This window comes from Ochlerotatus camptorhynchus, unplaced genomic scaffold (genome assembly GCF_037179485.1).
Source record: "Ochlerotatus camptorhynchus isolate MF236.1 unplaced genomic scaffold, CSIRO-AGI_Acam_v1.1 ptg000367l, whole genome shotgun sequence".
NCBI lineage: Eukaryota > Metazoa > Arthropoda > Insecta > Diptera > Culicidae > Ochlerotatus > Ochlerotatus camptorhynchus.
In genome coordinates this window covers 3,873,221-3,887,350 of record NW_027040855.1, presented here as the reverse complement: position 1 = coordinate 3,887,350, position 14,130 = coordinate 3,873,221, and the positions used below count along the sequence as shown (strand labels likewise).

Here is a 14,130-nt window from a genome sequence, read left to right as displayed (position 1 = left end):
AAACAAAGTACGGTCGCTGGATTAACGTTTTCTCTTTTGCCCGAATGGTTCGTATTTCCTGGATCTGTTTCCCTCGGCTGTGCATGTCATCGTCCTGACCTACTAAAAGTCGAAGGATTCTCCACAGTAAGGGACAAAAATATCAAATCCCTTGGGTGGATACACAATTTTTGCGCTAACTAGTCCTAAACATGTGTTGTCGAATCAGCATTCCGATAAGTGCAGGACATAACAACAAAGAGTCAGGCTTGACTGAACTGGCAGTGATGTGGAAAACGGTATAGGCACCCACTTTAACACCTTTTGTGCCGTTGTTTATGCGTTTTCAACCCTCGGAATGGAGAAAGCGATTTACTCTTTTTGAACCCATCATGAATAATTTATAGCCACAGATGTTTAAGGTCACGGCAAACTTGACATACTAATATGGGTATCTTTGATTGAAGGCAGAACAAAGACATTATTTTGGGATGGGATGGGAACGTTATTTTTTAAGTTTATATACCGTGCCGATTCAAATTTCGGACACTTAAACTCGAATTTCGGACACTTTTAAAAGTTGATTATCTCGGTCGAATATGATCCACATGTCTTGTAATTTTTAAATTTTTTTGACTAGTGCCCTCCACGATCATCTAACATTATTACTTTGTTTCTAACTGGATGTAATATTTAATTAAAAATGAAAGTGTCCGAAATTTGAATCGTCCGAAATTTGAATAGGAACGGTAAATTCATCACTGTGAAAACAAAAAAATAATAATCAAAATGTTCACTTTCAGATACATGTGAAATGTTTGCGTAGGGATTCCATCAGAAATAAATGTACGGCTAATTTCACTGTGCAACACGAACCTTCGTCTACGTTCTTCACATTTCATAATAATCCAATTCACGTTGAATACTATTGTTTTTGGTGTTACAAACACTACCCAATGACAGGCAGTAGCTTTTCGCAAAGTCCTCTGAAAATTTCCATCAGCTCCGAATCCAATCAAGAAACTCAAAGCACAGCCATTTTCTATTCTTTTCACAGATGTCAAGCTAACCGCTCGGAACGAAGGCCCTCCTGTGGAACGACACTCACCTCACTATTCCATCCTCTATTTTTTCGAGGATTGCCCTTCTGCATCCAAATAAGCTCCGCCGTGGGTTCCTCTGTAATCAATTGAAACGACGGAATGATAAATTACCTGTTGCTGCACTACTGGCAGCGGCAAAGGGGATTATATCGAATAATCCTGCTGTTTGCAATATTATCAACGATTCACTGCAGCGGCAGTGATTCCCGGGACTGGTGGCAGGATACCGTGTTCTACCAGATCTACCCACGGTCCTACATGGATAGCGACGGTGACGGTGTGGGGGACCTTCGGGGCATAACTTCAAAGCTGCAGCACCTGCGGGATGCGGGAATCGGTGCAACTTGGATGTCCCCCATCTTTCGCTCACCGATGGTTGACTTTGGTTACGACATTGCCGACTACATGGCCATTCAGCCCGAGTACGGCACGATGGAGGAGTTCGACGGAATGATGCAGGAAGCGAATCGATTGGGTATTAGGGTAGTGCTCGATTTCGTACCGAACCATAGCAGCGATCAGTGTGAATGGTTTTTGCGCTCCGTTTCGCGAGACCCGGAGTATGAGAATTTCTACGTGTGGCACGATGGGCGGGAGAACCCGACGGGAGGCGAGCCTTTACCACCGAACAATTGGGTAGTAGTTTCTCATTTCGTTTATTATTTAGTATGGTGTGTCTCAATTATGGTTGGTCCAATTACAGCAATCGGTTTTCTACGGTTCGGCTTGGACGTATCACCCGCAGCGTAGGCAGTTCTATTTGCATCAATTTACGAAAGAGCAACCGGATCTGAATTTTCGCAATCCGGCCGTGGTGCAACGGATGGACGAGGTGATGCGGTTTTGGCTGGGCAAAGGTGTGGCTGGATTCAGGATAGATGCGGTGAACCATCTGTTTGAGGTGGAAGATTTTCGCGACGAACCGGAAACGGGAACGGATCCGGACCCATTGTCCTATGGATTTACGCACCATTACTACACGAAAGATTTGGTAAGTTGAAAGTGTTGAGTGTTAAGGGAATTTTTATATGAAACAGCATCTAAAACAGCAGCACTGTGAGCATACTTGAAAGACGTACAGCATATTTTTCATAAATTATAGAACCCCCTTTCTCCCCATACAGCGTATTTTTCTGATTTGTCTATACTCAATTCTGTTTTTATTAAATGCCCTACACATCTTAAGGGACATGCAAAATTTAAGAAAATTCAACCCCCGCCCTTTCCTTCCACCCCGTCTCATATTTCCCTCGACAAAACCTCACAGGTTCTTTGTGTGTCTTAATAATCGGTAGAAGGCGTTTTTTCAGTCACTCTTGATTAAACTGTTCTTCACCTTCAAGTTTGTGGCGAAAACCTGGGTTTTAGCGGCATAATTGTTACACTTAAGGGTGATACGGTCAAAATTTGGTCAAGGGAAAACGCGTGTAAATCGGTGAAATCGTTTATTTAAAAAATCAAATTAAATTTCTTTTTCAAGTTCAATTAGTATAAAATTCAGGAAAAATATTCAGTTAGGCTTCCGCTTTTCCAAATCCGAATTGCCGGGCCTTACGCTTGACCCCTGCCATCAGATTTTGTACAGCCACCTTGTCCACCTTCTTCGCCGCAGAAAGACAGTTTGCCTTGAACTGCTGCTCGCCCTTAGCAGTTTTTTTGGTCTTCTTTAGGTTCCGCTTGACAATAGCCCAGTATTTCTCAATTGGGCGGAGCTCTGGCGTGTTGGGAGGGTTCTTGTCCTTGGGAACCACCTGCACGTTGTTGGCGGCGTACCACTCCATGGCCTTTTTACCGTAATGGCAAGATGCCAAATCCGGCCAAAACAGTACGGAACAACCGTGTTTCTTCAGGAAAGGCAGCAGACGTTTATTCAAACACTCTTTCACGTAAATTTCTTGGTTGACAGTCCCGGAAGCTATGAAAATGCTGCTTTTCAAGCCACAGGTACAGATGGCTTGCCAAACCAGATATTTCTTTGCGAACTTTGACAGTTTCATGTGCTTGAAAACATCTGCTACCTTTCCCCTTCCTTTTGCCGTATAAAACTCCTGTCCCGGAAGCTGCTTGTAGTCGGCTTTGACGTAGGTTTCGTCGTCCATTACCACGCAGTCAAACTTCGTCAGCATCGTCGTGTATAGCTTCCGGGATCGCGCTTTGGCCGTCGTATTTTGTTTATCATCGCGATTTGGAGTCACTACCTTCTTGTAAGTCGATAGTCCGGCTCGTTTTTTGGCTCGATGCACGGTTGTAGACGATACACCCAGCTTATTTGCGGCATCTCGGAGAGAGAGGTTAGGGTTTCGCTTGAAACTACCGGCAACTCTCTTTGTCGTCTCAGCGGCTTCCGGTTTTCGATTTCCCCCCGATCCAGACTTCCTGGCTGTCGACAAACGTTCCCCAAACACTTTAATTACATTTGTAACGGTTGATTTGGCAACTTTTAGCGATTTTGCCAACTTTGCGTGCGAGTAGCTCGGATTTTCGCGATGCGCGAGCAAAATTTTGATACGCTGCTCTTCTTGCTTGGACGGCATTTTGACAACTGAAGAGTGAATTCCAAAATCAAAATAGGAGCAACATTCTACACACACACACCTTCAAAATGAGGGGTGTTCAGGTTTTTTAAATGCAAAATTGAAACAAATACGTCAAGTTGATATTGACCAAATTTTGACCGTATCACCCTTTAATTCGCGATTTTTTTAGCTGACCACTTCGGGTTATGATATGCGATCAATTTGAGCAAAACAAATTTTCTTATTTCATCTTCCATCCAGCAATGCGAACCTTTTTTAGATTTATCTGGAAAATCCAAATTTTTGTATCGCTCCGCCCGACATTTTTTAGAAATGTCTGGAAGTCTCCCAAACAATTAGAGATCTCCGCAAAAGTGACGGTTGGCTTCTGAGTCTTGGAAAATGTTATACGTCATGTTTGCTAAGATCATAGTAAAATTTAATGCCGAGCACTCTCGAGTTTGTAAATTTTGGTAAAATATTGCCGAACTGGAAAAAATAAAACTAATGCCGCGCTCCAAAACCATCTTGAAACATTTTGATGAATTTGGAAGGACTATCCACAACAACAGCTCAGCCACCTTCAGACGCCGATAATCTAGTATCTCGATTCCTTCAACTTCATTAACGAATCAAATAGGCTTCAAACCTTCGAAGGCGAATTTTATCAAAATTCAAGTAAATATTAACAAAGCGTATTATGTGCTGCCTTGACTCAATCATTGTAGTTTGATAAATCGGTCAGGCATTTTGTTTTTCTTTTTTAGTGTTATTCAAGGTTATAAATTCTCAATTTTCGGGAAATCTAGGGATTCAGGATTTTTCAGATTCCGCATATCCCGAGTAGGGCCCTCTACCTAGAAGTAATTTATCAAATTTTGTTTTGGATACGGGATAGACAAATATGCATTTTGAACCCAAAAAGCAATTGTTTGCTTCCGTGACCCCATCCCTGGCATTTACGGCACTGGGAGAGGTTTTGGAAATTTCCTCCAGTCTTCCTGAAGTGTTCCCACTTCACTTGGACATGAAGCATAAGGCTAGCTTTGTCAGAGGCCTTAAGGTTGTTTAGTTCACTAGATTCGAAGTGAACTAAATAAAAATCATTGGAAATCCCGTTGCGTGAATCACCTGGACGGGATATCATTTTTATTTTGATTACTTGGATTGGCTCAACTCCAAGTACAGTCAACTCTCTACAACTCGATGTCCACTAGCTCGATATCAAGTTATAGAACCATAGCAAACATTGATTTCATGGCTACTGTGGTAGCGATTTTGTATGGAATTGTTATTCTGTAACTCAATAATCGATCGAGTTGTAGAGAGTACACTGTAATTTAGTCAACTCATCTTTGATCTGATCCAGAGATTCACCACTGGGCAGACCTTTCAAGACAACCATGAACAGACTTTCAGTTTTGGTTTCATAAGTGTGTTGTGTTGCTTCACGGCATTCACCCGACGGCCAATTTGAAGTGAAAACTTGAATTGAACGAAGTTCAAAAGTTCCGTGCGATGAGCATAGATTGTGACCTTTTCTTTTTTGGTATTAAGCCGGAAAAGTTTAGTGGAAATTTGCCTCATTCTCATCATCCGTCAGCATATCGAATTGATTGTTCAAATTAATTTCGTCAGAAGGGGGATCAAGAGCCTGCCTTTTTCTTTTACGCTTAGGCGCCATGACGTCAGTAAAACGTTTATCCAAATCGACTTCCAAGCAGATAACTATAAAAATCCAAAGGATCGAAGAGGAATTTTCCAAGTTGATGTCCAAGCAGGATTACCTCGGGTAGGGTTCAAAGAAGGATCGAAGAGGAATAAGAGTCGAACAAACTATAAAATTTGCAGGTTGGGAAAATGGCTCATCGCTAAAAAGCTGCTATTTATCCATTTTATCTAGATGAACGCGTCATTGGGACGGTACTAATGGATATTTTTGGTCGCTATTGAAAATTTTGTCGATTGATAAATGTATGTATGGGCCCAAATTAGGGGCATTAAGGCCGACATTACATCCATTTCCCCTATATTGAGCACTGAAAAGTGCTGTTTAAATTTGTTGTAGCCTTAGGTAGCAGTAACGCTTCTTTTAGCAAAAAAGTAAATAGATCCGCACGGCAAGAGAGTACCATGTGGACTGGTGAGTGCATTGTTATTTTCCTCTCTAAACTTTGCGTACGCTGAGGAGAATAGCTACTCCCACGATGTTCTGCCCAGTAACAAAAAATGGTCACCACTGGGAAACCGAGCCCCTCATTTAACAGGAGCATTCCCGAATCTTGAGCGTTGATATATGTAGAAAACAGTTGATTTTCCATTTCCGATTATTCCAGCCAGAAGTTTACGACACGGTATACCATTGGCGATCCCTCCTGGACGGATGGACGCAGGACCACGGGGGGCCAGCGCGAATCATGATGACCGAAGCCTACGCCAACATTACCTTCACAATGAAGTACTACCGCTCGACGGACGGCACTCGACTTGGCTCACACATGCCGTTCAACTTTCTTTTGATAACCGACTTGAATCGGGCCTCCAGCTCCCAGGATTTCATTTTTACCATCAATAAATGGTTGACCTACATGCCTCGTGATCAGGAAGCTAACTGGGTCATAGGAAATCACGACCAGCCCCGGGTTGGATCGCGATACGGAACGGAACGGATCGATTCTATCAATATGCTGCTGATGACGCTTCCCGGAATTGCCGTGACCTACTACGGCGAAGAGATCGGTATGGAAGACTTTAAGGATATTCCAAGGGAAGATACGCGGGATCCTACGGCAAGGAATATCAATAACCAAATCTTTATAGACTTTTCGCGTGATCCGGAACGGACACCATTCCAGTGGGATGATAGCATGAATGGTGGGTTTTCCACCGCTTCTAAAACGTGGCTACCTATCAATCCGAACTACGTCGAACTCAATTTGAAAAACCAAAAACAGGCCGAAAAAAGCCATTATAAAACCTATCAGCTGCTTGTCGAGCTTCGAAAATACGATACATTCCGGAAGGGGACAATTCAACTTATCCCGTACAATGACGAGGTGGTTCTGTTTATCAGGTAAATGTTCATTACATTGCTACCCGCTAATCAACTAACATCCACTTTAATCCAGAGAACTAACGAACCACGATAGTTTCGTAGTCGTGTTGAACCTCGGCCCACGGGAGCAACTTGTTGATTTGTCAATTTTCCCTCGACTTTCACAGCACTTGAAGGTGGCAGTCGCATCGTCTAGCTCCAGCATCTCGACAGGGTAAGAGTCCCAGCTGGGGACGTCCATAATTAGCCATCACCTGTCCAATAAAGTAAATGTCATTCGACTGTGTGCCGTGTTTTCTCGTTGCATGCTTTTTTGTTTGTTCAGATCTTGACGTTGGACACCGAGCCGGGCGCTGCTCTCGGTGCCACCGCCGTTTCACTCTATCAATCAGTAACGCCATGGGACAACACACCTTGTGCTGATTCGAAGAGCTGCCAGAAAGCTATTGTTTTTTCTTTCTCGGTCAAGCAAGTCGTTGACGATTAGAAATGTTGTCAATCAACGTCAGTTACATACGCGGAGGGGCTGACACTGCAGCATCCATTGAATCTTGGTTGAGGAAAAGAAGGTTGAAGGGAAAAAGTGCATTCGATTCGAACTGTTTTGGAAACTGCCGGTCAGTGTTTGTTTGCGTGATATTTCTGCTTGATTTTAGGTGTGTAAAAAGTGTTCAATGTTATCACCAGCATGGTAAATGTATCCCGTTTTGATAGTGAGAACGATAAGAGTGTACGTATAGGTTTATGTTTTTTTTTTATTGAAGTGATCCCACATAAATTATCGCACTCATCGACAAGCACGAGAGCGACGGCCGATGGGTTGTATTTTGCGGCTAATAATAACAATTTGCCTTATTGTTTGCTTGTTTCGCCAACAGGGACTCAGTTGAACGAGATAGGTTACTAATCGAACCGTATGACGCGCTGGTACTGCAGGAGAGGTAGGTTTAGCTGGAATGCGTTGCTCAAATATCTACTGTTTTCAATTTGTGGTGAATTCTTTTGAAGTGGATTATGATTTGGGATCGGAAAATTCAGAACGTTTGATATATACAATTTTCATCCGAGAATACTTAATTGTACTCACAGTTCAACCTAGCTTGGTAACATTCAAGGACGTGTTTGAGCTAATAAACAATGATTCATGCATATCCGATGACACATACCTGAAATTAAGAAAAAGAAAGGAAATAATTGAGTTTGATTATTATTTTAATTTTATTGTGAAGTAAGACAGTCTTTTTTGGTATTATTCTGAAAGAAGTGAAAATTTATAGTACGTATTCCCGTCAATCTAAGCAGAATACGGTCCGATAAGAAAAGTCTGCTTGTTTAAAGATATTTGCTCCTGGTTTAACTATCCATTCCAATGGATAGAATATTTTCAAATTATTGAAACACGATTTTAAACTCTTTAAACCTCTTGGTAGCTATTGTCAGCCGCTTCTTCTTGTACCTCGCATTCTAGATGCACTTCCACAGTTATTAATTCAGAGCTTGCGAGGCCTGTACCATTTTTGCATTAGCATAATTGTGTGGCAAGTACAATTATACCCTATTATGCCCAGGAAAGACGAAAAATTTTTCAATCCGAAAAATTCCTAGGCCAGACTGGGAATCGAACTCAGCCACCTCCAGCATGGTCATGCTTTGTATCTGCACCTGTACCGACTGAACTAAGGGAGGCCCCCTGTTCCTTTTTTATTTAAATTGCCTGGAATTAATTATCTGTTCTACTACTGACAATTTTTAAAATAAGCCTTGTGAAATGCGTTTGTACTTCCTGAAAATTGAAATTGATTGTAACTAAAAGACTTAAAAATCGTTTAAATTCATTCAGCGATGTGTTTAGTAAAGTCCAGTTAAATTGATTTTACCATATTGTTTGTTGAAATCAATCGTTGCCTGTTGTGCCTGTTGAAGTTGACATTTACCTTATCGATTCAATTCTGTTTCGCCCGATTTTTATTTTTCAACTTTGGCTTTATACAGGAGGATTTTTAATATTACGATATTTTTCTGTGATTTTTTTCAACAATTTTCCGTAAATTTGGTTGTTATTTGCGATCTCGTGATCACGTGATCTCGTAAAAACAAATTTGAGTGTACATCACAATGCCGCGTTTTTTTTTTCGATAATGATGATTTTGAAATCGTTTACCTGAAAATTAAAATTTAAAGCTCAATTCAAGCTGAGTATTGCATTAGGTCCTAAGTTACATTGACAGATTCTCTTCGTCGACTTTCTCTTTGTATCCCCACGGCCATGTAAAGACATTCCCAAGTATTTTCAGAACATATATCGATAAAAGAAGCTTTTATCTAGCATCTAATAACACAAACACAACAAGAAACGGTTAGGTGCTCATTAGGGTGTTTCATTCTGGAAAAAGATTGATATTTTTGATAGGCCACCCCCTAGTGCAGTTCATAACACAAAAACAAACATCTGTGCAACGAATCAGCTAAATTGTCAACGTTAAGAGGTCGCGCCAATGATTTCTATTTTGTTCGGGATTTTCGTCAAATTAGTATGGGAGAAAATGATGACCCACTAAAATCACTCTAACTTTTTTTCCTAATTAACCGATTTGCACTTCAGAGTATGGATTGATAGCTGCTGTTTGATTGATGCGTTTTCCGGCCCTCTCCTTGATTTCCGATTCCTTCAGACTCTTACCGTCATCACATGCGTCGCTCTAAGAGCCCAACATGAATCCTGGTCTCCTCTCTGCGCTAAAATGAAATCGCGATCTTCTGCTTCCGTAATCATCTCCAAGGCATTCAAATGAGCCATATCGAAAAGGTTGTCCAATCCTTCGTTGAAAGCTTTTCTTTGCTGAACAAATTTGTCGTCAATGTGAGAAATACTTTTTTTTATGTTTGTCCACCTATCATGAAGTTTTTCCAAAGCCTGGTTTTCCTCATTGGGATACGAGCCCTGACCTAAACTTGTTCTGCCAATTGAACCACCTTCCAGCAGGTTCGTATCGTGGAGCGAGATTGTGAAGAGCTGCAGTATTTCTCGGTAATTCGGAAGTTTTCCACCGGTGAACCTAATAATGGGCTGACCAATCAACTGCTTCTCCGTATCACTTCTCAACTCCATGGCACTATTGTATCCAGAGATGACAGCACAATATGTTTATAAACATTGAGGTAAAAAAAATCTGGCAAAGCATACTATGAAATATGCCCTATCAGCATACCTGTTTTTCTGCTCAAATCAAAGTTTATCTGCAATCTGAGTTCCGAAAGCCAATTTCTGTTTTCTGAAGCATCAAATCTACTTACAATCTTGAACAAAGTTATTCATTATAGTTTTAAGTATAACATATTTTAATTTCATGCAAATCGGATCGTTAGGAAAAAAGTTAGAATGATTTTAGTGGGTCATCAATTTCTCCCATACTAATTTGACGAAAAACCCGATCAAAATTAAAATCATTGGCGCGACCTCTTAACGTTGACCAATTTAGCTGATTCTTTGCACAGATGTTTGTTTTTGTGTTAAGAACTGAACTAGGGGGTGGCCTATCAAAAATATCAATCTTTTTTTCACGAATGAAACACCTTAGTGCTCATGTTATTAACGAAAAAGAAAGTCGACAAAAAGAATTGATAAATGTTTTTTAGGACCTAATGCAATGTTCAGCTCGATTTGTATTTTACACTAAAAAATTTGTCACATAAATTTCACTGAAAAAAAAACGTAACCTTCAGATATTAAAAGTTACCTGTAAAGATCATTACGTTAAGCTCGATCATTAGCTGCTTGAACGTCAAGCAGTACAGTTCGGTCTTTGCTCGCTCTGTCGAGTTGTTTGATTAACCTATAGTTTGTTACAAACGTTCGCAGATATACTGCACGTCGCGTCGTCAGTAGTGTCGGTCGCATAGCGTGATGGGAAGACAGCGCTCTCGGAGCAGACTTCGTGACCAAGCGGAGAAGAAGAACAGTGGTGAGGGTAGCTCGGTACCTACCTCAAATAGGTACGCTACTCTGCCCACCGATGTTGGAAATACCAACCCAGTCCCGGTGAAGCGGACGAAAAAGAGGAAGAAGAACCAAGGTCAGTCCGATGGTACGAGCGGACGCGACGATGTTACCGCGACGAACGCCAGTGACATCGGTGATTTCGGCGACGCCGTCGAAACCGAGAATTCTGCCGGCCCGAGTGCGGTGAAAATCAAGCTTCCTCCACTGGTGGTGAAGCAAGTACCACTCAACACGCTGATTGGCGATCTCTCATCGCTGGGCGTTGCCGCTGAGTTTAAGCTCGGCAGGATCGGCACCAAGGTGATGCTGCGAACAAAAGCGGAGTACGAAGTGGCCGTGAAATATCTGAAGGATTCCAAGGCGGAATTCTTCACGCACGACATCCCCGGTGAGAAGCCCTTCAAGGTAGTCATCAGGGGTCTACCAAATTTCGACATCAAGATGGTCGAAGCTGAAATCAACCGACACAAGCTAGCCCCAATCGCTGTATTCCGAATGACAAGGAGAGACGAAAACGTGAAGACGTACCCGGATTGCCTCTTCCTGGTGCACTTCCAGAAAGGGACGGTGACTCTCAATGCGCTGCAAGCCATCCGATCGATCTACTCCATCATCGTACGATGGGAGCCATACCGTGGCGGCCATCGTGACGTAACGCAGTGCCAGCGGTGAATCAATTTTGGTCACGGTACCCGCAACTGCAACATCAAGCCACGCTGCAGCAACTGCGCTCAAGAACACGCCACTTCCTACTGCCCTGCGGATGGAGCCGTGGCGTTAAAATGCGCCAACTGTGGTGGTGCACATCAAGGTTCCGACAGACAGTGCTCCAAACGCGAGGACTTCAAACGCATCCGAAAGCAGGCGTCAAGCAACAATCAACCAGGACGCAAGAAGGACAAAACTCCAGCATTCAGGACGGAGGATTTTCCGCCTCTTCGTGCTCCCCAGCAAAGGCAAGCGAATTCGCGGGTGCAACCCGCCCCTCCTCAAGAAGCTTCCGGTGATTCTGCTGGCCAAAGCTCTCCATCTCCCCCTGGATTCTGGAGACAACCAACAACGCAAAACAACAACCCCGATCTGTTCTCAGCGGATGAACTGATGGAAATTTTCGTCAACATGTCCGGTGCTCTTCGTAAGTGCCGCAATAAGCCCGAACAGATCCAAGTGCTCGGTAAGTTCATCATCCAGTATGGCGTCTAAACCGCTAACTATCGTCACCTGGAATGCTTGCTCCGTAAGAGCAAAAAGAATTGAGCTTGCCGACTTCCTCCGCAAGCACAGCATCGACGTGGGCCTTCTAACCGAGACCCATCTAAAGTCCGGCGACAGCTTCTGGTTGCCTGACCACAATATTATCTGGCTTGATCGCACCAGCTCCAGGGGGGTGGTGTTGCGGTCGTCGTCAAGAAAGGAATAAAATACCACACTCTGTCCCATATCCGCACACTCTGTCCCATACGTCCAGTTCATCGCCGTCTACTGCCCTCGACAGTGTGCCGCCAGCAGTGGACTAGCGGCTAAATTTAAGAAGGACCTGTCCACCATCACCCGTACCGGTTCCCGCTTCGTAGTTGGAGGAGATCTGAATGCTCGCCATGAGGCCTGGCGGAACTACCAGCAGAACCAGAACGGTCGTCTCCTGTTCGACCACTCACAGCATGGGCTGTACTCCGTTTGGTTTTCGGATGAACCAACATTCATCTCACCGGCGGGCAACCCATCGACGCTAGACCTGTTCCTGACAAATATCGGCTTGTCCAAGCCGGTAGCCTTGAACGAACTCAGCTCCGACCACCAACCGGTGGTGTCTGAGCTGGGCTGCAACGTGGCTCCTGCTTCAAGCCTGCGCAAGGACTATCATCACGTAAACTGGGCCCAGTTTGGACGCGTGGTAGACAGGCACATCATCGACAACCCGCCGCTTGACACCGTGGAGGACATCGACCGAGCGTTGGAGGGACTCCACCAAGCCATAACCGTGGCTGACGAGACGTGCGTCCGACGAGTTCCTGTGAGGGGTAAGTTTATTGCCATTGATTCCCACACCCAACTCTTAATTCGCCTGAGAAATGTTCGTAGACGCCAGTTTCAGAGGACTGGAGATCAAGCGAGGAAACGTGAAATGGCCGATCTGAACAAGGAGATTGCTTCCAGAATGGTCTCACTCCGGAACGAAAGTTTCGGGCGGCTTGTCCAGAATCTGGACGACCGCTCCAGACCATTCTGGAAAGTTGCCAAGGTCTTAAAGACGCACCCTAAACCCATTCCGCCACTAAAAGATGAAAATGATGACGATCGGCTCATAATCACCCCTCAGGAGAAAGCAAATGCGATTGGTGAGCATATTGCCAAATCGCACATGCTTGGCTCCAACATCCAAAGTCCGCTCGAAGTTCAGGTTGAGCAATGCGTACTCAACCTTGATTCCTCCCCTTGTGCCATCCCTCCGGAGGATAGAATCACAGTGGAACAGATTTGCTCAGCGCTGAAATGCACCAAAAACATGAAGGCCCCCGGGTTTGACGGAATATTCAACCTAGTGATGAAAAATCTCAGCATGAAGGTTCACTCTCTGCTGGCTGCTGTCTTCAACAGATGCTTGGAACTGCACTACTTTCCAAGTATCTGGAAGACAGCGAAAATCATACCTATCCGCAAACCCGGGAAGGACCCAACGCTAGCTTCAAGCTACAGACCAATCAGCCTCCTTTCAGCGCTGAGCAAATTGTTCGAGAAACTCATTCTCAATCGTTTGCTCAAGTTTGTCGAGGAAAATAACATTCTCCTTCCGGAACAGTTTGGATTCAGAAAGGGGCACTCCACCAATCACCAGCTAGTGCGGGTGATGAATAACATCCGAAGGAACAAAGCTGTATCCAAGTCCACAGCCATGGCCTTGTTAGACGTTGAGAAAGCGTTTGATAATGTCTGACACAATGGGCTTGTATACAAGCTTTGTAACTTCAACTTTCCATTACATCTGGTTAAAATCACCCGTAACTACCTCCAGCAAAGGTCGTTTAAGGTATCGTTGAATGGTTGTCTTTCAGACACGTTTTCCATCCCAGCAGGAGTCCCGCAAGGCAGTCTGCTGGGCCCCTTGCTTTACAGCATTTACACTTCCGACATTCCTCCCCTTGGAGACGGTTGCGTGTTCTTCCTGTTCGCAGATGATACCGCAATAGCCGTCAAAGGAAGGATGCCTCGCGAAATAACGAACAAACTTCAACGATGCCTTAACGCCTTTGCTGATTATGCCACCACGTGGAAAATCAAAATCAATGCCACCAAAACACAAGCGATCATGTTCCTCCATCGGCAATCGCCCAAACTGAAACCGGCTCCATCTTGTACTGTAATCATGGATGGCACAAGGGTTGAGTGGTCCGCCGAAGTAACCTATCTCGGGATGTTGTTTGACGAAAAGCTCCTATTCCGCTCGCATGTGGAGAAAACCGTAGTCAAGTGTTCCGC

The 14,130-nt window shown here is 43.8% G+C and overlaps 2 protein-coding genes across 8 annotated transcripts in view; one reads left to right on the top strand and one right to left on the bottom strand.

Annotated features, from left to right (window-relative positions):
• The window catches only part of LOC135709868 (dual specificity calcium/calmodulin-dependent 3',5'-cyclic nucleotide phosphodiesterase 1-like), a 714,199-nt gene that overhangs the window by 312,482 nt on the left and 387,587 nt on the right, over positions 1-14,130 (bottom strand). The gene's annotated exons all lie outside the window — the stretch shown is intronic.
• LOC135709870 (maltase 2-like) overlaps positions 1-14,130 on the top strand; it is a 39,040-nt gene that overhangs the window by 14,975 nt on the left and 9,935 nt on the right. Inside the window, exons 2-6 of the mRNA XM_065232303.1 lie at positions 1,037-1,718; positions 1,786-2,073; positions 5,935-6,671; positions 6,727-6,867; positions 7,532-7,594. Coding sequence (XP_065088375.1) covers positions 1,182-1,718; positions 1,786-2,073; positions 5,935-6,671; positions 6,727-6,867; positions 7,532-7,594 — 1,766 coding nt within the window. The 5' untranslated portion in view covers positions 1,037-1,181. The remainder of the gene's footprint in view (positions 1-1,036; positions 1,719-1,785; positions 2,074-5,934; positions 6,672-6,726; positions 6,868-7,531; positions 7,595-14,130) is intronic.